This window comes from Aythya fuligula, chromosome 5, assembly GCF_009819795.1.
Source record: "Aythya fuligula isolate bAytFul2 chromosome 5, bAytFul2.pri, whole genome shotgun sequence".
NCBI lineage: Eukaryota > Metazoa > Chordata > Aves > Anseriformes > Anatidae > Aythya > Aythya fuligula.
The window spans coordinates 22,500,541-22,525,911 of NC_045563.1; the positions used below are offsets into that span (position 1 = coordinate 22,500,541).

General features: G+C 39.5%; 1 protein-coding gene across 8 annotated transcripts in view; it reads right to left on the bottom strand.

Annotated features, from left to right (window-relative positions):
* The window catches only part of BRSK2 (BR serine/threonine kinase 2), a 299,566-nt gene extending 276,621 nt beyond the window's left edge, over positions 1 to 22,945 (bottom strand). For 6 of the 8 annotated variants that reach the window (XM_032189203.1, XM_032189202.1, XM_032189201.1 and 3 more), the window contains exon 1: positions 22,510 to 22,944. In XM_032189203.1, the coding sequence (XP_032045094.1) occupies positions 22,510 to 22,603 (94 nt within the window). In that variant the 5' untranslated portion in view covers positions 22,604 to 22,944. Of the gene's footprint in view, positions 1 to 22,509 lie in introns of all 8 variants that reach the window. The other 2 variants (XM_032189197.1, XM_032189195.1) reach the window with 1 other exon arrangement.
* Between the last annotated feature and the right edge of the window lie 2,426 nt (positions 22,946 to 25,371).

The following is a 25,371-nucleotide window of genomic DNA, read 5'->3' on the forward strand; positions in this document are numbered from 1 at the left end:
GATGATGTAGTAAGAGACCAAGATGTAATGACACCTTTCCTAGTTGCTTCTGTGGACTTCAGACGATGGCCAACATGAGCAGGAAAGCTTTATTTTGCCCTACAGTATTTCTAAAGAAAGAAGGTGTAACAATGATGATCCCTCCTAGAGGTATAAGTGTCAGATTGGAAGGGGTGTTCTGATCACCCCATCAGATTCCCAACACCGTGAAGTAAGGAGGACTTCACGGGAATCTAAGTGGAATTTATGCAACAGAAGAGAAGGAATGGGAAAAAGAAAAAGTTCCTGTAGTAATATAAAACTGAGAAGAAAATATTTAGATATAACTGAAGACTCCAACTGTTATTTGGCAGCCATAAAGTGGGATAAGGGAACTGAGGAGCAGAACTATTCTCCTCATAAAGTTTCTTCTGTATTAACTCTCAGCTGTGAGAGTTTGCAGGAGTTGCAAAACCCTGAAGGTCCTCATGATCCATGGCTTCAGCAAGTCTGACCTACTCTTCAGCCGCTCAGACAAAACATGTTAGAAAGGTTTCATTAATAACAGCTACACTTCAGGTAAGATACAATTCTTCCAGGAAAAAAAAAAAAAGAAAAAAAAGGAAAAAAAGGAAAAACAAGGCAAAAAAGTCCTGGGTGCTTCTTCAATACTTCTTTTTGTGAGCTCATTTGCTGCATGCATCCCTTACCCTCGCTTCACGTTTCTAATTCCCCTGCCACTCATCCAGCTCCTGCATGGCCCAGTGAGCCCAGGAGAAGCTGTTGCAGTCCTTGCAATGTCCGGAAGCCAACTCAGACACGCAAAGAATTGTGTTTTAGTCAGTGAGGCTACAAGAGATCTGGATCAAGATTCTGATAAGGAGGTCACATTGGTGAGAACTCATTTCCAAGCTGAGGGAGCATAATCACGAAAAAGGTCCACAATACAAACCTGATAAGTAACTATAATGTGACACACACTAATCTCACAGCAAATGAACATTATTTATAATACCAAGCCCTCTAAAGATCTTGTTTTTTCACCTTTACACTCTTAAAAATTTCTAGGTAGAAAATAATATTCCTGAGCAATTGCACATAATCCAGATGTTGCTATTTTCCACTGCTGAGTCTAAATCTTAATCCTCCATCCGGATGACACAAACATTCCCCTTCAATAATGGGCTGCGATGTTAGCATGAATGAGCATGACCAGTATTAGCAAGCCAGAAAAGGAGTTGTTTTAGGAAACTGAAATGCAGCTTTAACTTGAACTTTTCTATCACCATAAGTAAAATTAGTATAAAAAGGTGATTATTTGCAAGACAAACCTGGTTTAACTGGAATAGCTCAACTTCACACACAAGTGATTTGTTAAGTATGAAGTTTGTTTGCAAGGTTCTAAACTTGCTTTATATCTGATTTCTTACAGTTCTTTTTCCATATACTGCCCACAATGGAGTCAAGCACCAGCACAGCCTGCAGCGTATGCTACTTAGAAGAGTCTAACAGTTATTTCCTTTTAGTAACAATTTTCCCTTTTTCTCTAGGAAGATGCATCCATTTTTATCTTCTTTCTAAATGTGACAGAGGGATAAAGAGGCTTCAGGAGCCTCAGACACAGCACTTATTGGTTTTGTGCTGTTTCACCAGAATGTTTAACTCATGGTGACATGCAGGATAGGCAAAGACCTTCTGATATGCAAGGTCATTCCTGAACCACAAATATTATTACCAAGAGCTTCAAAGTCCCTAAAATGTCATGTCAGAAGGCATCTGTCACTAGTTAATAGGAGCTATGGACTGTCATTTAAAGGTCCTATTTGTCTCCTCCCTCCTTGCAATTTCACAAAGATTAAAAAATAAAGACTCATAAATAAATCAAAACAACATACACAAAACCTACAGTGGGCAGCAGGCAAACAGACTAAGCCTTGCTTTACACAGATCCTGAAGCCAGCACTTTCAGGGGATGGGGAGCAAAATACATAGGAGAATGGAGGAGGTTGCTCATTAAATAATTATGGTTTTTAGTCTAAATGGCTAAATAAGAGAGTCACTGCATGTTTAGCAGATGCTACTGTGTAAAACTAAATCCACTAAGATACCAGTACGTTCCTCTCTTTCTCCCTGCTCCACTTCCTAAGCAGGATTTCCACAAGCAGACAGGCAGCCTCTGAACAGCTGGGCACAGTTTGCCGATTTTGCAGCAATCAGTGATCACTGAACCCATCAAGTTCTTTCCCCAAACTAGAATAATAATAATAATAATGCTTGCAGGGATGAAAAAACTTCCCATCTGTTCACATATTTTTACACCCCTTATACTGCAGTTTTATTTAGTTGAGGTATTTTTTGGAAGTAGAAAGAAGAATTATCTTCATAGCTTTGTATTTTCCTCTTCATTTTGCAGATATGGCAATGGCCTCTTATTTGGTCTGTCAATTAGTTGGTATTTTTGGTGAGCAAAAGACAAATCAAATGTCAGCAAATCCTGCTATGTATGACGATAGACTACGCATCAAAAAAAACGCCAGCTTTTACAGGACACCAGGTCTGCAGCTCTCAAAACAGTTTGTGTAAGGAACATTATAATCTTTTTATAAGTATCAAAATGGAAGTGTCAAAAAACAAGGCTCAGAATCGTAGATAACTAAAGAAACTTCCTAATCTTGAATTCAACCCTTTGCTAACCTACCTACAAAACCCTGCAGGAAACAGCAAAGAAATTGATTTTCCTTTTAACAAAAGCAAAGAGATAGATGAACAAAAGTAGCATAAATTAGTCACTTCTTCAAAATGCTACTAATGTTTTAGGCTTTGGGAGAACCATTATTGGCTTTTGAAAAAAAGCATTGCTAAAAAAAACCCACAGTATTTGGAAAATATATAAATAAATGAAAACCAACAAATCTCTCAGCCTCAGGATATAGTAATTGCAACCTTTTCAAGCTCAGGATACCTCCATAACCAGCAGATTACTACTTCTGTGTTTCCCCTATGGTAGTACCAAGCTAGATCACCAGAACTTTTAAGCTACAGACCATAATCCAGCAGTTTTGTGGTACACATTCTAGATATGGCATCAGCACTTAATTCAGCTCTGAAGGGGTTAATAGGGAAATTTGATCCTTTCTGTTGCCCTAGGAAATACAGGGTACATCCCTGATTAATGTGACAGGATGCATCAGTTCATAAAGGGTGAAGTCTTGCACAGCAGGCAAGCACAAGACTAACGTATCAGATAAGTCCCACTTAAGCACTTAAAAATAAAGAAACATCAAAACTTGGTGGATGGACAGCATGGCTGTAGATGAAATTCAGTTTTGACAACTGCCCAATAGAATGAATAATGTGAATGTAATAGATATTGCTGACTCCTAAATTAACCGGAGCCATTAAAAGACTTGCTGTCACTTCAGGCAGCTTAATAAAAAATATTAACTCAATGTGCAGAGGTAACAAAAAATGCTAAAGTGTTGAACAAGATCAAAAATTATACTTGAGAATGTGATAATGCCATTGTGTAAATCATTGATACATCCTGTTGGAACACTGTCCTCAAAAAAAAAAAAAAAAAAAAAGCACCGCATGAATAGGTGACATTAAGAATCAAGCAGCAAAAACAATGAATGCATAAGGATTATATCAGGGCAGAATAAAGAGGTATGTTGCCTGTTTGGAAGACCCAAGCACAAAGAGACATTATTTAATGTTAGACTAACACAGGATGACGATAAGTATAAAGATGATAAATCAAGAATGCCTACTTTTCTGAATACAATGATACCTAGATAAAGTAAAATGGAAAAAACAGAAAAGGGAGTAATAGGAAAATAGGATTTAAATGTTCTTTTTCCTTCATTTGGGGGTTTTACACAATATACAACCACAGGAAGTCGCTGCCACATAGTATCGGGAGTTTAAAAGATCTGAAAAACAGATGGATATTGGGAATAGATTCGTATTCCTGTATTAAGAATAAAAACCAGCCAAGAGATAAGCTTTGACACATCCAGATGGAAGCCAATTATGAACTAGCAGAGAGTGGGGGGAAAAAAATAATCATACTATTGGTAATTCTGAAGTCAGATGCTGCAACTTTTTTTTTTTTTTTTTAAAACTGTCCATAGAACAAGCATCTACTACACCATACTGGAACAAGACGGACCACTGATCTGATACGAACAAGCTGTTTTATCACAACAGTCTCGTTGTGCTCATCAAGAACTAAGCTGTCTTAAAATTCTGTGATTGCAATGTAGAGTAGGGATAAACAAGACATTTTCAGATTAAGAAATTTAGGTATCAGTCTGAATCACAGCAGTCTGAAGCCCTCCTTCTTGCTTAGATAGCATGTGCAGTGCAGGCACACACAAAGTTGAACTACAAGTGAAAGGCTGACATCTGGGCTTCGCAATGCCAAAGGTCCTTTTACAGTTTTGTATCTTATGCAAATGAAATCTAAGTATGTGGTTCTGTTCAGTTGTGAAACAAAAATCACTTTTCCCCTACAAGGTCTCTCCTGAAGTTCAAAGATTTTGAAAATGCAAATTTCAAGTAACTCTAACAGTACCTCTTTAACTGTGCAAGTTTCAGATTCATTAATGTTAATGCCAAATTAACACAGAATCACAGAATCACAGAATTTTCTAGGTTGGAAGACCTGCCAGGTTTTCTAAAGAAAAGGAAATAAAGTACAAAAATTATGAATCCTGATGTGGATAGAACTAAGTACAAGGAAACAACCGAGTATACCTTAAAGGAAGGATTATCCTCATTTTCTCAGAGATTCAATTCCAGCAAGGAATTGAACAAGTGACCTTCCTTCCCTTACCAACTCCTGCCGCCAAAAGTCAGATAAAATAAACCTAGTCATATAGATTTTTATCATGATCTCTTGAGAGAGAAAGAAGTCATTTTTGGACTAGAGGCCAAGCATAAGAATCTTAAGCCAAAAGGTCAGTTTTCTAAGAGAATTGCAAGCACTTGCGAATAGCTTAGAACAGAGGTAATATCCAAGTTGTGGATATTTTATTAACATAGAAACACAGCTGCTATAAATTCAGAGATCATTTACTTAAAAAAAAAAAGAAATGGGAGGATTACAGAAAGGGTTTTCCAAAGGCAGAAACAATACATGACTATTTGCAGAACAGGTGCAAAATCAAAATTTTCAGGCACCATAACCTTTCATAGTGTGTGTGGTTTTGTTTTTCTCTTAACTAGCAGTGTTTAAGAGAGAATCCAATATCTAGGCCCTTTCCCAAATTTAAAAACCTATACTCTGTGTCTTATAGAAGATCAAATCCATAACGGGGGTAAACCAGTGCAGTTGTATGGCGCTCAAGGCCCTCACCCAAACAATTCCAGCTGAGGATTTAGGCCGTAACGCCACAGAACCTGACCCTTCCTTCAGTTATGCTGGGACTAGACAACTCCACGGAAACTGCCAGGATCCAACTGCAGGCTGTTTCCAGTGTAATGCATCATCAATTTGCATTTTCTGGGCAGCTGCCTAAACGTAGAGTAAAACCCAATAGTCTCAGAACAGTCGGCCCCTTTTTGCAACAACGTAAGGGAAACACCAGTTTGCCTGTGGAGTGAGGACGACTCTGGGCTTCTTCATGAATGCACATATCCCACTTTTACAGCCTGTCCTTACACCAACTACCCTTAAGTTTTTTGTAATGGTGAGTGAGCTTAGAGTCAATCACACTCCGTGGTGCTGAGCATGCAACAGCAGCATGGATCAAGACCTTTCCATTCCCTTTGAAATCCAAGTCTGGATTGCTTCAGCTTGTTTTTCAATAGACCAGTTGCTTTCAAATGCTGCAGTTCGATTTTACAATGCTGTTGGCGAGGTTGGGAATCAAGCTAAATCCAGATGCACCCAGCAGAGAAAGTTGCCACAGGGAAAGAGTGAAAAATCAAAGGGTGAGCGGTAAGGTGATCCTATACCACTGACCTGCTGAATGCCAGTCAAAGAATAAAGGTTTAATATAGCATCAGAGGAATTAAAAAACAACAAAAATTTATTTTCAATACTGTCAATACTTGTTACTATGAGAAGCAGAGATGGGCTTTTTGGAAGCACAAAAACAGGGAAAAAATGCTGCTGCATATGTATTGTCTCTTAGTCACCCACTTATGTTTCAATTAAGTGCTTCTCTTCAGCAGTATGTCATTTTAAACAAACACCACAGTTGACAATAAGAGAACGCATAAGGTTGAGTTTTTTTTTGGTACAGTTTAAATCAAATCTCATTTTACTAGTATTTCCATACATACCTCTTAATTTATTACATGAGCATTAATGTATTTGCTTAAGCTGTTTAGTCTACACATAATTCAGCAGCAGAAGTTACAAAATATTTTCATTTCAAACAGCTTTCTGGCACCACCCCTTTGCAGACTTGCATGTAGTGACTCTGTGGACATTATTGTCTTTCATTAAGGTCCACAGTAAGGCATTGGAGTGCTCTGCTGCATCAAACTACCGTAAACCCAAAGAAACGTCAATGAAGCACTGGAGTTGCAACAGGGAATGAAAAAGAAGTGTAGCATGAACAAAAAAGAGACCCATTAATCTGGAAGAATTATATATAAAACAAGCTCTTGACAAAAGACAAACGATGCAAATTGGATGACCAGGGAGAAATCCAGACTGTTGCACCAAGATGAAAAAAACTCCAGGAGTATTTTTAAGCAACATGTCAGCTTAAAACCTATGTTCAAGTACTGTTTTGTATACCAACTGGCTCACATTATGGGAACTCCAAAACGTAGTGAAATAACACGTATATACATTACTTCACAGTAGAACAAATATTAGGATAGCAAAAACTGCAAAGGTCACATTACCAAACACACCCAGGAACAAAACCAGAGCCACTAAGAGGGCAGTTCCCTTTCAAGTCTCAGTCCTCTGCAGGTTAGCAGATAACAGAAAATCAAAAAAAAAAAAAAAGTGCTGATCACAATGTGGAGGGCACATCAGGCTACTGACACTATAATTTTAGTTGCTTCTCTATTAAGGTTAGGGAATAGAGTCTTAGAGATTAAACTCTTCCTAAAATGCATGTACTGCTACACTGGGATCAAACCAGAAGTCTATTGAGTTCAACACCCTCCCTCCAGCAGCAGGCGTAAAACACTTGACTTCATTTTTAGGCTGGAAATAAACAAAATCTGAGATTTCTTCTGGTAAAAGCATATATATAGAATAATCAAGACGGGGCAAGGGGAAAGTGTTTATTATTTGAAATATGACTCATTTTCACTTAACTTCAGTTTTCATAACTTAAGAGTTATACAGTTATTTCTAAAGTTTTGAATTAGCATACACTCAAAGCAAAACCTTGGTCTTAAAGAAATGCACAGAGCTGAAAGGGTTCTCTGAAGCACCGTAACACCAGCCACTTGGGTGAATTTCACCCTTGGTTTATTGTAGCAACAAACAAGATTAAAAAAATATTAATCCTCATTTTAAGCCATTACATTTTAAACATTATTCAATGATTCCACGACTTGTCAAATTGGAGGACCTAATGCCACGGGGTTTTATTATTTTATTTATTTTTTGAAAACAATGCCTGAGTTGGCAATAATCCTGCCTCTAATAAATGATCAGCAAACTGCTATAGTGATGTGTTAAAATGGCATATGCTTTTAAACTACAAACAAGAAGCTGAGTAAGCAAAAATAAAATCATGTTTTGGAGACTGGGGTTATTCACTCAAGAAGAGCTAGTGATGCCTTGGACTCTACTACCATTCTCCATTTTTTAATGTTTAAAAAAATAGCACTAAGGTGACAAAAGCTCTGAGTCTTACATTGAAAGATGATCCAAAATCCCTCCTTTATCACATCTTTTTAACTTAATTATTGTAAACTGGAGGGGACGGTGGGGGAAATACTTCTAGATTTCCCTTTTCATTTCATGTTAACTGTAAGAATTACAAGTCAGAAGCTGACCCATCCCAGTAACACAGAAGCTACTGTGCAAGTGAAAGTCTACTAACCTGGACAGACTCCTTACCTGATGCAAACCTGGCCTAACAACAGAAAAACAAAAAAGCACAGAACACACACCCACAACCAACTACATAAACCAACAAATAATTCAGATTTACACCCCCCAGATTAGCATGGCTGGAACATTACTTTCACACGGTGTATCTTACCTATTGAAAATTGCTAGCAGTATACCACAGGTGACCCAAAGCATTATCCAGTAGTAAGGTGAAAAATTTATACCATCTTCTGTCCACAGATGGAAGTCAAAAGGCTCATATGCTAGAATAATTGTCTAAAACTTAAGGTAATAGAATTTATTTGGTATCTTAATATTTTCTATTAGCCTTATTAAAAAAACACATGTGCAAACAGATCCATTCAGTACATTTTGTTTCACCTTGTAGATACACCATAGGTCACTGATTTTTTGAGTGTGATATCTGAGATTTTAAAACAACTAATTTTAAATGAAATTATTTGCCCTAAAACCTGAAAATGCAGAAATTATTTCTGTTCAGCTTCAGCTACATAGAAGCTTGGGTTTTTCCCCCCTCTGTAAAAGACAACTTCAGGCTTTAACCATAACAGAACCATGTCTTCCTACCAAGGCAGATTATTTACACAGTAATATAGTTGTTGATGCAGCATGTTTTTGACATTTACTATAGTCCTCAAATGGGAATAATCCAAACGTGTCCCTGTCACAACTTTAGTAATTCCAGAAAAATCTGCACAGAACCCTGGCTCACCATCTCAAAAAAAAAGTTGTAAGGAGTAACATTTACTTTATCTAGTCTCTAAACACCCATTTTAGCTTCCCAGTACATTGCTTAGTCCTTCAAAATAGGGCTTAAGTGGGACTCAAATGATAGCTGACTCTCGGGCTACCAAAAGGATAAATTTCACTTCTAAGGCATTGATGAGAGGATTCTTCTTCCCCATTAGCTGAAGTATTTTTCCAGGCAGTAACTTGCAATATAACTATCATTAATGTCCATAACACAGACTTGTAAGGTCACCCCTTTAAAAAAAAATAATTCCTTGATATTTCAACTTTGAAGTTCATCATCAGCCTCCTCAGAAATGCCTGCATTCCGAACAATTCAGCCAGTCTGCAGAACAACCCATTAGCCTCGCCACCCACTTCGCACCGACCTATACCCTTTTCTAGGCAATAGTTCTGCAAGCTGAAGCTTACTGAAATAGCATTTGGTAAATACCACTTAGCCAAATAAGACTGTTGCTATTATCAAGTGGGTGCATTTATTAACCTTGCTTTGCCTTTTACATCTCACTTTCAAATTTAGATGCGGGTGGTGATGAGGTGAGGACTGGAAAGGAAAGGAGAGGAGAAGATTGGGAGTGTGCAGCAGCTGAATTTCAGGCATTTTGAAAGGCTTCCCTATCAGTCTGTCAGAATTTCCGAAGATGACTCCGGAGAAGAAAAAAAAAAAAAAAAAAAAAAAAAAAAAAGACACCACCACCAGAGGGCTGTTGCCTGCAAGAAAATAAAACTGATGCATTTTAACACTGCAATATAATTCTACTGGCTTCATAGGAGCATAAATAAAAGTGACCAGGTTATAAATCTTTTATAACTAGAACACCCAGCATCATACAAACGTAGTTTTACTCAGTGACATTTTGTTTGAGAGATCAGGGACAAATGTCCCTAAGGAAAGAAGCAACAAAAGCCAGCATAGTCACAAATTGTCAAAATGGGAACATCAAAGCAATACTTCTATTTTATTGGAGAGTTAAACCAACTTTAGATTTAAACTGCAGCCACGGAAATTTCAGCATTTACATATCTAGATTGCAATAATCAAAAGGAGAAGCTATGGAAAACAAATACAGCATGAAAAGGTATCATCACCTGTAGAAAACAGGCTGTATCCTGGCCTCCTTTATCATCAGGAGACAAAAACCAAGAGAGATGCATTAAATGAAAGGAAGCTACCTACAAGAACACTAGGCAACACTAAAAAAAAAAAAAAAAAAAAAAGGAAAAAAATCACTGGGCCTAAAAAGGTAGGGTTATCCTAGGCCCCTGCGTGCTGCTTTCTGTTTCTTAAAAAGGTATCAATACTATCTGGCTAATCCTGTCAGTCCCCAAAGGGAAGTCAACTATTATCTTAGTTTCACAGCGGGGCATCAGGAAAAAAAAAAAAAAAAAAAAAAAAAAGATAGATTAACTTGCCAGACACTCCACCCCGAGTCAATGGCAGAGCCTGTTAGGGCCAGTGACGACTACACAGTTATTGCTACTGAGTAATTTGCATTATACTGCACAAGGACATGAACAGAGCCTGTTTTGTACAAGTGCCTCTACTGCTTTTCCCCAAGAAATCACCCGGACAGGACTTGATAGCATTTTAGAGAGCATAGGAGTACAAATCGGGATGCAATCCTTTGAGAAGTTGAGTACCTTTAATCCAATAGGAGCTGAGAGCACAGAATAATCTTTCACAGCAGATTTAGAACTCCACAGGATCAAGCACAAGGTTGGTATTTTGCACACACACAAAAAAACAACCCTGAAATGAAATCATACACAAAGTGCACAGTCCATTATGTATACAAACAGCTCATCCACTTCTGACACAGCTACACCACAGTGATTTCCAGCTGATGCAGGGTTTGGCAGGAGAGCAAAACAAAGGCACAAATGGTACGAGTGCAGTTTCAGGTAGAGATGGGTAAGCCTGGATTTCTGTACAGGGCAAGGGTCTTCGGTAGACTCATCCAACCCTCACACAGCCTTCCTTGCCCTATTTTCAGGGCTGTTTGTGCAAGTAGATAGAGTTATTTGCTGGTGTTACTGTCGGTCCTCCCATCGTAAGGTAGATGTGCCCTCTGATGAAGATACTTTGCTTTGCCACGTTTTCATATCCCACCAGTTCAATGAGGAGAACACAATGCCTGTAGCACTGGGGGTTTCTTCTCCCTCTCTGGTGGACTCTTCAGAAATGTCCAGTAGAGAAGCAGACAGTCAAGCAGCAAATATGAGGTTAACTTTGCTATTCTAATCAATCTTATCATGAATGCCCAAAAAGCAGTCCATGGACCACCTGGTTCCCCAGGCACTAAAGCACCAAGAACAAGTAAGTATGGGTGAAGGTGAAAAGGTTCTCAGCTGCCACTCAACTGAATCAATGGCAATAAGGGCAGTGGTGATGACAGTGTTACAGCTCAGATCTTGAAAGAGTGCCTGTTATCTGCAGCATTCTCTTTGAGCAGGAAGAGCCACCTGGCAACAAGATGGTGACTGTCCCAGCCATACCAGCAGTTTGGCTGTTTCTGCCCTAGCAAAGGTGCAGCAATGCTAAATATAAGGACACCTTCTATGTCCTGACGTGTAGTCTGGTCAGGTGATTTCAGTACATGTATGTGAGAGAATATTAAAGAATTATTGCTGGAAGTATTCAAATGTTCACCCACCTTTATTTGTCTTCGCTGAGCAGACAGACTTCTGCTTTAAGGACAAAGCACAGTAATGTGTAAAACATGCCTGTATTTTCAGTTTGAATTGAATTCACTTACAGCATCATTCCACTTTGTGCTCTAATTTGTTTGAATATTCACTGCAGAGGAGATGCATTCCTAGGCTGTTCTTAACTAGAACACTGCCAGAGGTCTGCCTCTGCTATCATCAATGAGCAGCTTGCTCACGGGTCAAACTCCCCTCTCAGACAAACTTGAGTAGGGCCTTGTAGTCACTGGGGCTGCACAGATGAAACTGAGTGGGGAATTTGACTAAGTAATGTCTTCAGCACAATCAGAAAACAACCAGAAGCAAAAGAGATGCATTTTCACAAATATGAGCAATGAACTAAACCACAGACCCAGAAGAAAAGCAGCACCAGACAAAACCTAGAAACACTAAGACAGATCTTTCTTTCTTGTTGACAATTACTGAGTTTAAACAAGTTTTACAGATTTATAGGACTGGGAAGTTTGGGAGAAAAGATGAAGTATAGATTTAACTAATTTCAAAAGCTAATGAAGAACAATTTAAGGCTGCTGCTCACAAAGCATAAGGATCCTTAAAAGCTGTGCCACTCATGGCCATGCCTTTTCAAGGAAACAAATGCCCGCGTTTAATAGGGCTATGGCACTTGTGTCATTGCCAAGCTTTAATATAATACTTGGCTTTGTCTTTGGTTACCATTTTTGTACAGACAGGCATTGCAAACACACAAACAGCTCTCAGTCTTCCTCTCAGCTTTCTGCAGGAAAGGACTACTTCAAATACTGCCACTGTACCAACATGGATACACGGAGAAAATACAGCGAGGGCTCCCTTCTTCCCACCTTCCCCAGTCATCCAGCTCAGCTTGCAAACAGAAAGGAGTTCGAGCCTCCTCCCTCCCCACTTTGCAGTGCTCCAGCAGCAGCAAGTAGGCAGAAATCCAGCTTATCAAGATAGCTGGGGATTCCCCCAGCATTAGGGGATCACAATGAGCCACTTTAGAACCACTTTTTTCTCCCAGCTTTGGTGTAAGTTTTAACCATGGTGAGGGGCAGTATCTGAAAAGTAGCTGTACTCCAGCAATCCCAATCTGCCACAGCACCACCTCCTGACTTTCAAAATGCAATCTAGAGAAGCAGCACTGTTTACGACAGCTTTGCTTCAGTCTGCTTTTCTTAAAGAAACAAAGTTCAGATGTTCAAGCTGTCTGTAATTCCTCCCATCACATCAATGAAATCGGCTAATAGATTTTGAAGTTTGAAGTCTCAAAGATTCTCTGTTTTATGCTGAATGCCTGGAGAAAAAAAGATATAAAAGATTGCTCCCACAAAGGAAACACTGACTGGAATTTAATCCTTAATCTAGTCCAGGAGAAAGCAAAAAGATGGACAGCTAGCAGAGCAAAATCCAAATCAGCCACAAACAGTTCTCATCTAGCCCAAGAGAGAGGAGACTTGAAAGAGATCAGGAGGATGAGGGAACACAACATACAAAACTGGAGGAAACAGCTTTCCTTAGTTTCACAGAGTACCAAACATATTAAAGTTTAGCTGTATGGGATAACACAGAATCACAGAATAGCTGAGGTTGAGAGGGATCTCCGGAGATCATCAAATCCAACCTGCTTGGTCACAGCAGAAACAGCTGAAGCAGGCTGTGCCCAGTAAGGGTTTTAGTATCTCCAAGGATGGAGATCCCACAACTTCTCTGGGCAACCTGTGACAGGTTCAGCCACCCTCCCAGTTTCTTCTGTGGAAACAGAGAAGTTTCTTACAGTGTTGAGATGGAATTTCTAAACACAAAAAGACCTACCTGAGGTCAGTGCCTTACCATGAAAGGGATTATATGCATGTAATGTAACAAGTTATTTTTCCTATCAGTTCACAACCTAGAAAAGACAGATGAAAGGTAGAAATCATACATAACAAAAAGATGAGAAAATAATTTTCCAAGGGCACACCATGTATTAGTATTAATTTTCCAAAGATGATACATTTTCTCCCATTATATGGGAGAAAAATCCAGAATTCACTTATTTTTTCATTCCACCATGACCATATAATTTGAAAAGGCTTTAAAAACAATTTATGTTTCTTTAGAAGAGCCTCTATAGAGGCCATGTGTCTGTTTTGAGAATCTCTAGAAGCTCTTCTAGCAGTAATCATCAACCTTCTTAAATAGGACTGAAATGATTTAGGAGTTCAGTCTTGGAACACCAAAGTTTTTCTCAGAATTCTCTCCTAAGGCCTTCATTAATTTGATGAGGAGACTGAAGCTGTAGGAAAACAAATACCCATCAAGCATCCTCTAGATTAGGAACTAGCTTCTAGTTTGAAGAGGCAAGGCAACTGAAGTAAAATCAGAGATGACCAGAACTGTAAGAGGAGAACTGAGCTCAATCCTTTTGGATTTGCTACCTCTTGGCAGCAGATCATCTGGATGTGACAGCCTAACTACCCACCGCTTACAACCTGAAGTTAACATGAGACCTTTGGAATAGAACACTGGGAGAGGCGAAGAGATTCCAGGAAGGTAAAAGCCTGAACCAAATCCATTCCTTAAATGTAGGGACAAGTCATAGGTATTAAAAGAAATACACACAGTCACTCAATGAAACTTACCCTGGGCAAGTGGCAGGTAAGATGAGTAACTCAATCCCCAGCTGGCACTGAGTCAGCACAGGGCATGAGAAATTCTGAGACATGTCACACAGTGCATATCACTCTACAAGGACCTGGAACTTGAAATCGTTTTTTCCTAGTAGTGCTTTAATTCAAATGCAATAAAATGGTAGTCTTAGCATAGTCACAATAGCCTAGCTTAGCCTTTAGCAGAGCAGGATGTTGCTTAAAAAAAAAAAAAAAAAAAAAAAAGGAATTCCACCACCAACATCTGCTGGGTCGGAATGAAGACCCGGCACACTCACATGCAGTGAAAGACCAGTGCTCAACCTTTGGCAGACAAATTTGTAGGTCCAAGGGCAGTCTTCAGAGAGAAAACTAATAAATTTTTGGTCCAGAACAGTTCACTTCTCCCAGGAACCAGCTCCACTGTTTTGTTCCAGTCAATAGTGCTTTTAATATCTAAATGACAGGGCACTCAGCTTATGCTACATAAGGCTGAATACACAGATGAATGATGCTGCAAAAGCAGGGCTTGTTAATACATATGTAATGCAGACATTATTTAAAAAATATATACCAGGTATCACAATTTTTTTTCCTCCCACATTAAACATATACTGCAAAAGACAGCAAATCAAAATTGCAATAGCCTGAGGATATGAAGAGAGTATGTTGTTTGCTAAGCAGACGAAGGCAGCCAGAAGAGCACTTACTAAATGAATGCCTGAAAACAGTTTTCCATCAACCTTTTTTTCAAAACAAAAATAAAAAAGTTAAGTACTTCACTGGAAATATTATCATGTCTATACCATGCCCACATAGTATTGCAACATTTTAAGTATATTTATATACACACACACAGAGCATTTGCACACCCTAAGCCACTTGATTATCATTTCCCTCAACACCCTCCAACCCCAGCATCAACCCATTTACTCTCATTTGATGTTACAAATCTCGAGCACAGTTTTTACTAGCAATAACCTCCATTTGCCAGTTACCAGAAAGCTATACTTTTTTTTTCCCAAAAAATTCCTTAATTGCCAAATCACTCATTATCAATAGCTAAACATTAGCTACGAAAACCTTGAAGAGCCTTTTAGCAGTGGTAAGCTACAAAAGCAAGTGTCCCTTCCAGTCTAACCTCACCCCTTGTATCACTGCAAATGAAAAATATTTCTTTAAACAAGGAATTGAACAATATTTTTTTTTCTTATGTATGCAGTAATATTTATGCAAGGAAGACAACAGAACAAATAGCAAAAGTTAAACACAGAAACAGACTGGCACAGAAAATTCAGCTATTAGGACTCTTTCATGGAGTAATTTAGAGCAGCAGCTTTAGGGCTACTTCAATTTATGCCAGTTGACTATGATCTCCATGGCCTTCAGGAAATAATTAAATAAATTTCTCAAAATATAACTGTAAGAGCTGACAACTCAAGATAAATATTCTGCTCTACCCAATCCAGTGCTGAGTACATCAGCTGCTTCCATCTGCCTGAAGGTTACTCTGAACTACTACAAAGACTGTCCCATTTGGAAGAGAATGTATCTGGATTTATTTATTTTTTTAAACACCAACATTTACCATTTTGATCCATCTTGCTCTTTATTCTCAAAGCCTTCCAATCAGAACTTAATATAAACATTTCAGCCAAACCCTTTCTAAATATATCTTGCTTCCTCTGTCCCTGTCCTTGGCAATATTTTCTGTTGTTGATACACACTTCCATTTATTAGCCCGTAAAAACTGTATCCCAAGGTCATTGTGAAATAAACAGTATATTCCCGCTTGTACAGTCCACAGGACAACAGAGATCTCCTAGGCATCTGTGTCACAAATGATGACTTTATGAAAAAAAAACGCTTGCAGCAACATCAACAGTGTGTAATACGCTTATGAAAGGAACCAATATAATTTCCTCTGTTCCACCTAAATTTCATTTAAACCTAATTTCTAAAAACTCTGACTTAAAGAAATCTTAGGAGTAGATTGTTTGCTTAAATTTTATTAGCATTAGTTCTAATATGCAAACATAGGCACCTTTGCCTATTTATCAGGGGTTTGATGAACTTCCTAATGAAGTCAGCTCAGCTTGGCCAACTGACTTCACAGAGGCAGTTCATAGTACCTCAGCGTATGAAAAAGAGCATTCCTTGAGCATCCATTTGTGTGTCTGCCTTGACTCCACTGCTCTGGAAATCTACATCCAGGCTTCCATCTCTTCTCACACTGACTGTTTTCCTCAGGTCATAATAGGTAGTCCACGCAATATCTCTTACCTCAGAAGGCATTCATTCCAAATCTCCCATTTCATTTCAAACTCTGTTTGAAAACTAGATTTCTTTCACCACCTACATTTATTCTGTATTACCTACCTCCTAATTTTGAGGGTGACATCAATATTTATTACCACCATTGCAATTATTGTTTAACTCTATAAAGCACATAACATTAAAATTTACTCCATATGTTGCATTTTATGGAGTCTTACGGCATACTGAAAAATATGGTAGTGTTGGAGAATCCAAAACATTCACTGGCTGTTCTGCTGCAATTTATAAAAACTACTGTAAAGACATTTTAAATAATATTATGTTTGCTCTTGTTATGGAGTCACAGGCTTTCTCAAGATCAGAAAGAATTCCCCTCTCAACAAAGTTTACCTCTGAATATTTTTGATTTCTCCAGCCTTTCTTACCATTCCAATATAGCCCTTCCCACTGTAGTGGTGCTGACAGAGAGTAGAAAGAAAAACATTAGAACAGGGCAAAAACTCTGAGAAATCACTGCTTCCATAGTTCCTGCCGATGTCTGGAATGTAGGTATATAAATAATCATAAAGTTGTACTCATTTGACAGCATATCTGAATTCTAACAACTCTTTGGTGAGAAGGCTTACTGTGTTTTAGAAAGAAAAACAAACAACCAAAGCATACTCCCGTTTCATCAAGTCCATAATGGTTTTGCTACTTAAACTGGGATAAAGACTGATGGCATGCCTCCACAGAGTTCGTAGAAGGATGAAGGCTAGAAGTCCATTTTCACTGTAGTTGGCAAGAAGGAGATCACAGGAGAAAAAAAAAAAAAAAAAAAAAGTGAAAGTCTTAAAAGGGAAGTCTGGACTTGTAAGTCCAGACAGAAGGCACAACGCTCAAGGTAATACTAGTTTACCTCTGTCACAAATGCAGGCACATGGTACTTTTGAACAATCAGACCAGAGGTGACTCAAATTAAGAGCAACTACACCTCCCAAAACTCATAACCATTCCTGGAAAGTCCATTAAGTTTAAGTCACTATGATCTAATCCTCCTGGCAAAATTTCACTAGAAGTTTTTTCTTAAGACCTCTAATGCCCACAGTATTGCTTGCAATACTGGATTTCTATTATTATTAATTAACCATTTAAGTCCTCCAAATTATCACTGCAAAGGATGCAGACTCACTGTTTTGAAAGCAACTCTCATAAGGAAAATAAATACCTGAAAACATATATAGAATATATATATTTTTTTAAAAAGGTGATGACTTATGATTTACACCTCTATAACTATATATTCATCCAGACAGCTAAACTGAATAAAAGCTGTACCTGTTCAGAATTGTCTCTAGATCCAACACAGTGGCACAAAATATACTATAGCACAATGGATAAAAAAGACAGACTTTGTTTAGCCCACTTACCTAAAGGAACCAGGCTGAGATCGCATTGTCTACCCAACACTCCTCCAATAGATTTGAAGCTTTCAATTTCAACCAAGTATGACACAGAAAGAATTAACAAATTTCAGTTTCTGACAGTGTCATGGAAACAGGTGGTTAAAGCTGTAAAGAAACATCCTGTTCAAGCCCTTGCTGAATCAAAGGCTATTAAATTTGCTAAGACTCAAATGTAATGATCTCTCTTCTTATATAACCGAATAGCAGATTGCTCAATGCTTTACTGATGCCTCATACAGATAACACATTATATAAAGGAATAGCTGAAAGTTACATGGTATCCAAGTCAGAAAAGGTATCCCTACACTTTTTGCAAAGGTCGAAGTGCCATGAGTTTCCAGCAGGATTCTTTGTATTGAATGCAGGACTGAGCTTAAAATAGAATGAAAGGAACAAGACAAAATGGATCAGCAACATCGAGATAATCTTGGTTAAAAAAACTACAGTGAATAGGGTAACAACCACTTCAAGGCGGTCTCTTATTACTTGTAGACAGCCCAGTGTTTTGGAAATCTCAACCAGACATTGTTTTGGTGCTATAGAAAACAATGTCACTGAAGTCCATAAAGCAATTGTCAAATGAAAATACAAGAAAACCCTCTGAAAATGCTGCAGCCTTCATGTGAAATAGTACTTCAGTTCCTCATCTTTGACTCTAGTGAATATTTATTAATGACTGCAATCTGAATTACTATTAAGAATTTCAAGGGTGAAATAGGGGTTAATGAGGCCAGGAAAAACACACAAGCAAAAATATTTGTGGAATAAAAATAATTAAATAAGGAGAGAGGAATACAAAAGAAGCTGATTTCACACAAAATTAGCAGCAAATGGAAAACTGTCTGAGCTAAGAAAACTAAAACAGTATTTCATGTTTAGGTATGATTGGGGTTTCTTAAGGCACACTGTTTCCACGTGTGTTATCATAACATGACACACATCCTTTTCCTCATTACTGTTAATTACAATGGAAACCTCCTATAATTAACTGTAGTAGAATGTAATTCAATGAAACTTACATAAACCAACCTTTCCCCACACACTCATGTATATAGTAATAATCTTTTGCACTGAGATTTCTGTAAAATAAAATGTTTTGAGTATAATAATTCAAATTATACTGCTGCTTCTATTCCTGTAAAACCATACAAATAGAGATTCCATGACCTATTCGTCAAGCTGCAACAAAACAAGGGAAATGCTCAGAATTCATGCTATTACAAAAGCAAACAGGCAACAGAAAACCATTTCACTAGAATACACAAATAATGTTAAATTCTTATGCTACATTAATGAAAATAATTCTCTATCATTCCCACTCTCAGAAAAGGTGTAAGCACAAGTATCTTTCAGCTCTGCCCCATGCAGCCCTTTTGGGACTTCTCTGACTAAGAGGCCCTAATCCTCTATTTGTGGCATCAGTCACCCTCAGCAAGCTTGAAACACCAGCTCAGAAGGCTGCTAAGGCCAAATTTTGCATACCCTTTTTTGAATCCTACTCAACGCTTTCAGCACCGTCTGCTACCATCAATCTGAACTAAAGGCTTTTCCACGCGGGTTTTGCCCACCCACAGACAGATGTGACCAGGTTCCACTGACAGCACAGTCACAGCATCTGGACCTGTCTGCAGGGCCTGGTTGGCTGCTGGTGGTGAATGCTTTTTTCAGCAGTTAAGAAGGTAATCCGTGAGAACGTCATGGAGAGTGAGCTAAGGGAGAGTTCTACTTACCATCAGATTCCCCTTCCACAGTGCCCTTTCTAAGGTTACCCTGAACTGTGAACCCAGGCTATTCCCCAAGACCCTCTTTGGATCTCAGCAAAAGCAGGTTAGAGTGATTAACAGATTTGTGCATCAATGTATCCGGGAGCAAAGCTAAAGCTGCATAACTTAAATAGTCAGAATTTTACTCAAAATAAAAATGATGACTATGAAGATCACTGTAAAATGAATAGGACATTGCAACACAACTTATGCTTCCTTTCCATTCATTTTGCAGGATTTTTCTCTCTTCCCCACCTCCCTGGAAATATATCCATACACATGCCAAGCTATTACCTCCTAATCTTCCAGGCTTAAAATTCAAGCTCTAAAGGAATAATTACAGCCACTACTTTCAGACTTACGCCACTGCAACCCAAATTCAAAGTTACCCACCATGACAACACAGTATGGCGAATCAGGCCCTCACACTGCGCTTGTTGTCCTCCCCCTAAAACACTGCAGGTTGCCTGCTCACCCTCCAAAACAAGCAGGATGAAGACTAGCTACTACCACACACTGTTCATACCATTCTGCTTGCTCCCAAATGTGATTAGCACAGAAAATGCGAGAAGACCAGAAGGCTTCTTTCCATATTTAGACACGTATGTTTAACACCAAGCTAGATTTCACCTCAGTGCACTACTCTGTTGATCAAGGGCGGGTATAGCAAGGAAGACATAGGCTGACATCAGCTACTTTTAAGCTTTCTCTCCCCCCCAAGCTCCTCTGACACCATGCATTGTACATTTATGTACTCTCATGTGTGCAGGCAGCACAGACTTATTTATAAAGATCAGTTATATGGTAAAACGGCAAAAGGAAACTTTCACCCTTGTCCAGCTGGTTGAATAACTGCAGAGGCCAACAGCAGCCTCTAAATATATGCTCTCCTTCTCCCTCCACCCCCACGTCTCTAATCACTTAGGAGGAAGATAGGAAGATTAGCAGAGAGGAAAAAAATAACCAAAGCTGCAGATAACCCTTTAGGACCACAACGTCAGGCTGTAATATTTGGAGCAAAAGGTTAATGCAGTTGTATTTTCAGGAATCTTAGACAATTGTATTTTATAGGAAAGGGAGGGGTGCTGAGAAGGTGAGAGAGAAAAGGAAATGGTGATGAAGACAAAAATGAATTTGTCATCCACAGCTGGCTCTTTGATCACCTGGAGTATCCAGGAAAAAGATTACCAGCAGAAATAGGTCAGTTTTATTACCAATACACTGCAATTTTTTGGTGGAGTATTTTTATTACCATCATCAGAGCAGATTTCAGTAAGAATATAGCTGCCCAAGTAAGGGCTTATTGAGCTGTGCAAAGAATAAAGGTTGTAACCAAACCACTGCCAGAAAGCTACCTTTAGCAGCTGATACACTGAAAAGATTTGAAAAAAACAAAAACAAAAATATAAATAAAAGTCACTTTCACTGGAAGACAATGTCATCTTCATCCCTGTCTCTGAACGGTTGCTATGGGGTTGTGAAGAGGAGGGGAAGGATGGGGGGAGTTATAATCAATCATCTCAGAAGAGCATTGCTTCTTACAGAGAAAGATCTGGATTTTGACTGTGTCCCTAAGAAAATTGCGGACTGCAGAGCTGCTGCCACGCAGGGCAATGAGGAAGCAGGCAGAGCAGAGGCAGCAGCTGGGGATGGAAACGCCTATTAAATCCTTTAGACAACAGATGGGCAAAGCTCGGCTGGGTTTAAAAAAAAAAAAAAAAAAAAAAGAAAAGAAAAGAAAAACCACCACACTACAATGCATCATGTTTTATTGTCCCACCATAATGAACAACACTTAATACCCACATGCTCAAAGAAGCCCCCCTATGGCTGATTTCCCCTTTCCCTAAATTATCATCTGAAGTCTCAATCCACTTTTGGGGGTCTCCCAACCCAATGAAATTGCCAGATCCCATCGCTTATTGCACCTGTTACTATAAAAAAGCACACTAAAACCACCACCACCACCAACAAAAAAAAACAGGAAAGACATTCTGGCATTTTTTAAAGGTTTTCCTTTCAATTAAAGCTCCCCTGCCCTTGAAGTGAATATGCTATCTAAGCAAGCAACAGCAAGTCTAGATCTTGAACGCATTTAGGGGATCTAATTATGTCATGTAGGGCAGAAGCACCTGCTCTCTGCTAATTCCCTCCACTGTTTCCTCTTTTTAATATTTCTTACCATTGTTCCATTCAGGAAAATCTGCTGGGGGCGAGTTTCATAAACAAGCTTTAAGAGAAATAATTAAATAAACTCCCCTCCCCCCATCCCTCCCACAAAAACACAGGGTAACCAGAATGAATCCTGCTACCGATCCTCTATTTTTCCTTTTATTGCAGATGCTCCCCACAAAAAACACCAGCTCATCCATCCATATTTGCTTAATGCCCATAGCAGTCAGTGCCATATACATACTGTACATATTTCCCACCACCACCACCAACTGCACCTTAAGGACTACACCCTTTTCAATCATGATGTCATGAAATACTGCTGGTGACTCCCCCACTACCACCACCACCACCTCCTCGGTACTACAGGCTGTGAACCTTTCATTTCAATATAATTTGATTAAAAAGAAAAGACTCCTAAGTAGGGCAGTGAAGAAATTGATGCGAAATCCAGCAACAGCAGACCATCTATTTTTTCCTCTGCATGCACTCTTGCTGTCATCAGAACAACACCCATTAGCAGGAGTAATGAACATAAAGCATCCTGGGCTTTTCTTTGGTTTTTCAAAAATAAAAAATAGGAAAAAAAATTAAAACAACAAAAAAAATAATATTCATAAAGGATTTTTGCTTCTATTTTCTCCACTAAAACACCAAATGAGAAAACCTAAACCCTCATACAACCCATCCCCAACATCTCACTGGCTGCTACAGCACCTTCCCCCTAGTGCGAGTGCTGCTGCAAAAGAACCAACCTGTCTGTCCTTTTCCTAGGGTTTTCTCCAAACGATAGGGTCCAACATATTGTGCATGTTGAGCTCCGCTGCCTTCTTTCCCTGTTGATGTCATTTCTACCTGGATCTGTAATTCTGCAATGTGTATGTGTTGATGAGCTGGAATTTCTCTCTCTGCAGTTCTTTAAATTCCCACTTTGCAGCTGTGCAAGCAAAGCACTCTCTCTTTGATTTAGTCCACTTGGTCGCAGATTTTTCTCTTCCTCCTCTTTCTTTTCTTTCTGTCTCACGTGTGTGTTCTCTCGCAGGGTCTGTCTGGGACGCTGATGGACGAAGGAGTTATTTTACCGTTCAAAGAGGGGGATCTACGATCCAAGCCCAAGGAGCATGATGCTGGTGATCTGAGCTCCGCACGCCTTGTTCTCCCTAGGAGCTGTTCAAGGGAGAGCCAGAGCTAGAGCAGCGGAAGAGCCGGGGCCCGCAGCTCTGACTGACATGAAAAGCAGCCAATCTCTCGTCTCCCACCTCCTTCTCCCCTCCTCCTTCCACTATCTTTTCTTTACCATCAGCAGCAGTTACTGCTTCTGCCTGCTACAGAGCATCATAATCAATGCTAAGAGCAAACACCTAAGTTTATCAGTCTATTGATAATGCACAATTAAATATAATTAAAGAGTTTTTATTATTTTAAATCTCAGGCATATACATTTTTTTGAATTATATTCCACCATACAGCTGTACTTCCACAGTACTGAATAAAGGCTGAGACTGTGGCAGGAAATAGGAAAGAAAAAAAAATCTACTTTGGAAAATGAGCATGAGAAATTCATTAATTCTGTTTGATTCTGCATCTTCCATACGTTTTACCCTTTAAAGAAAGCATTTGGGGGAAAACCAAAAGAAAAAATGATGGGGAAAAAGAGGGCCAATCCTGTAGCTACTGAACTCTGTGACAGACTTGCTTTTGAATTTGATGAGAGCAAATAGACTTCAGGACCTTAGATGAAGAGACCAAAAATGGCATGGCCACTATCTTCATTAGAAGCGCATCAGAAAATCCAAGTATTAAATGAGAATAGGAAATGATTGTCAGGTGCACAGGTGATGCCTTCACAGGCTCCATACTAGCAGTGTAAGGAAGCCTACATTGTCCCTGTTGAAATACTTACACAGGTCTTTAACCCAGAGAGCTAAAAACGCTTGTTGAATGAATAAATAAATAAATAAATAAAGTATATGCTGCAAGATAGGCACAAGCCTACTTTGTGGCCTCAGGACCATACAATTTCAGACTCCACGGCTACCAAACTGAAACCAATACCATACCATTTGTACCTTCTTGTTCCATTTGTGCCTTCTCTTCTCTGCTCCACTCCAGGCAGACATCTGGTCAAGATATCCTTATTGAATCACAACTGAGACACAACACACTGCAAGGATTCTTCCGTCAGAGCAGAAAGCCATGACGAGCCTGTAAAAGAAAGGAGAAGTAAAGCGATGGCAAAAAATAAAAAATAAAAATGCGGGGGGGATATCCTTTACCTGAAATAGTCTTTTCTTTCAATAAGCAACATATGATTTTTTTTTTTTTTTTTTTTTTGGAAAGAGGGAGAAATATTCTTTAAATGCTTAAATCTACATAGAACACCTTCTAATGGAAATTGGAAGAACACTAGAAATTGTCTCTGGAGCAGTAACACAGGCAGCACAACTCCACACAACAGGTTGCAGAGTAACAAGAAGAGGAGGTGTGAGGAAACCAGGCCAGCAGACTGAAACCTTAAACCAGTTCCAAGGTGTCCTCCTGTTTCCCTGAAGAAATAACCCCCTCCAGTTTTGACCTACCTCTGCTTTGTGCTTTATGGTTCATCTTTAATTACTTGCAAAGCGTGCTGTTACAGCTACCTGCTGGTAAAACCCCGGGGTGGTGCACCCCAAGCTGCCCCTATTTCTCCGCACCCCCCAGGCCTCACCTGTATGTCTGTCAGCTAACGGCTGCTGCTCTGCTGAGAGGCTTGGCTCTACCGTTCACCTACAGCAACCTCCAGCCCCCACGGGGGGGCTTACCTCCACTATAACCTCACTTTTACTAACCTAGAAATTGTCATTTCTCCAGTCTTTGATTAAATATTGCTCTTTCTTCACTTAACACAACCCCAGCAGCTGCTCCACCCTCACACTCCCCCCCCCCCCCCCCCCCCCAAACCAATCACACTCCCGCCCTCTCTCTCCCCTCAGAGCTCTGGCACGACGCCTCACGCACCTGAGCTGTCCATCCCTCACTGAGAAGGGAAGAAAAAGCATTCCGGGAAAACCCTGATGACACTGGGGTGACATTTCCCCTCATCCTGCTCACCTTCCCTCCGCGCTACACCCTAGGGAGCAGGAAAGAGGGTGCAGCAGCCCTGCTGGCAGCCATGGCAACATGGTGGTGGCTCGGCCTCGCTCTTCCCGCCAAAAGTGCTGAGGTGATGGCAGCAGCGTGGCGGCCCTTATCGGGGCAGTGTAGGGCTGCTGCCAGGGCTGACGGCTAACCAGGCTCAAAAACCTCCAAAATATGAAGCGTGGGCTCAAAATCCTCAAAGTATGAGGCCTGGGCTCAAAACCCTCGAAGTATGAGACTTGAAGACATCAGGAGGGCTTCACAACAGAGTGATAAAGCATCAAAAGGACCAGGCTCCTGGCAGCACTGTCGGTCACAGAAATTGAGCGTTGGAGAAAATGGAAATGCGCTGATTTTCAGACTTTTAACACTTAAAATGGTGAGTTTTTCTCCTGCTGCCCCCACTGTTAAAGGGCACTACACAGACAGAAAGGGGGGACTGAATTACATAAACGTTACATTACATGAAATATTCAATTACAGGAACACAAGCATAAATT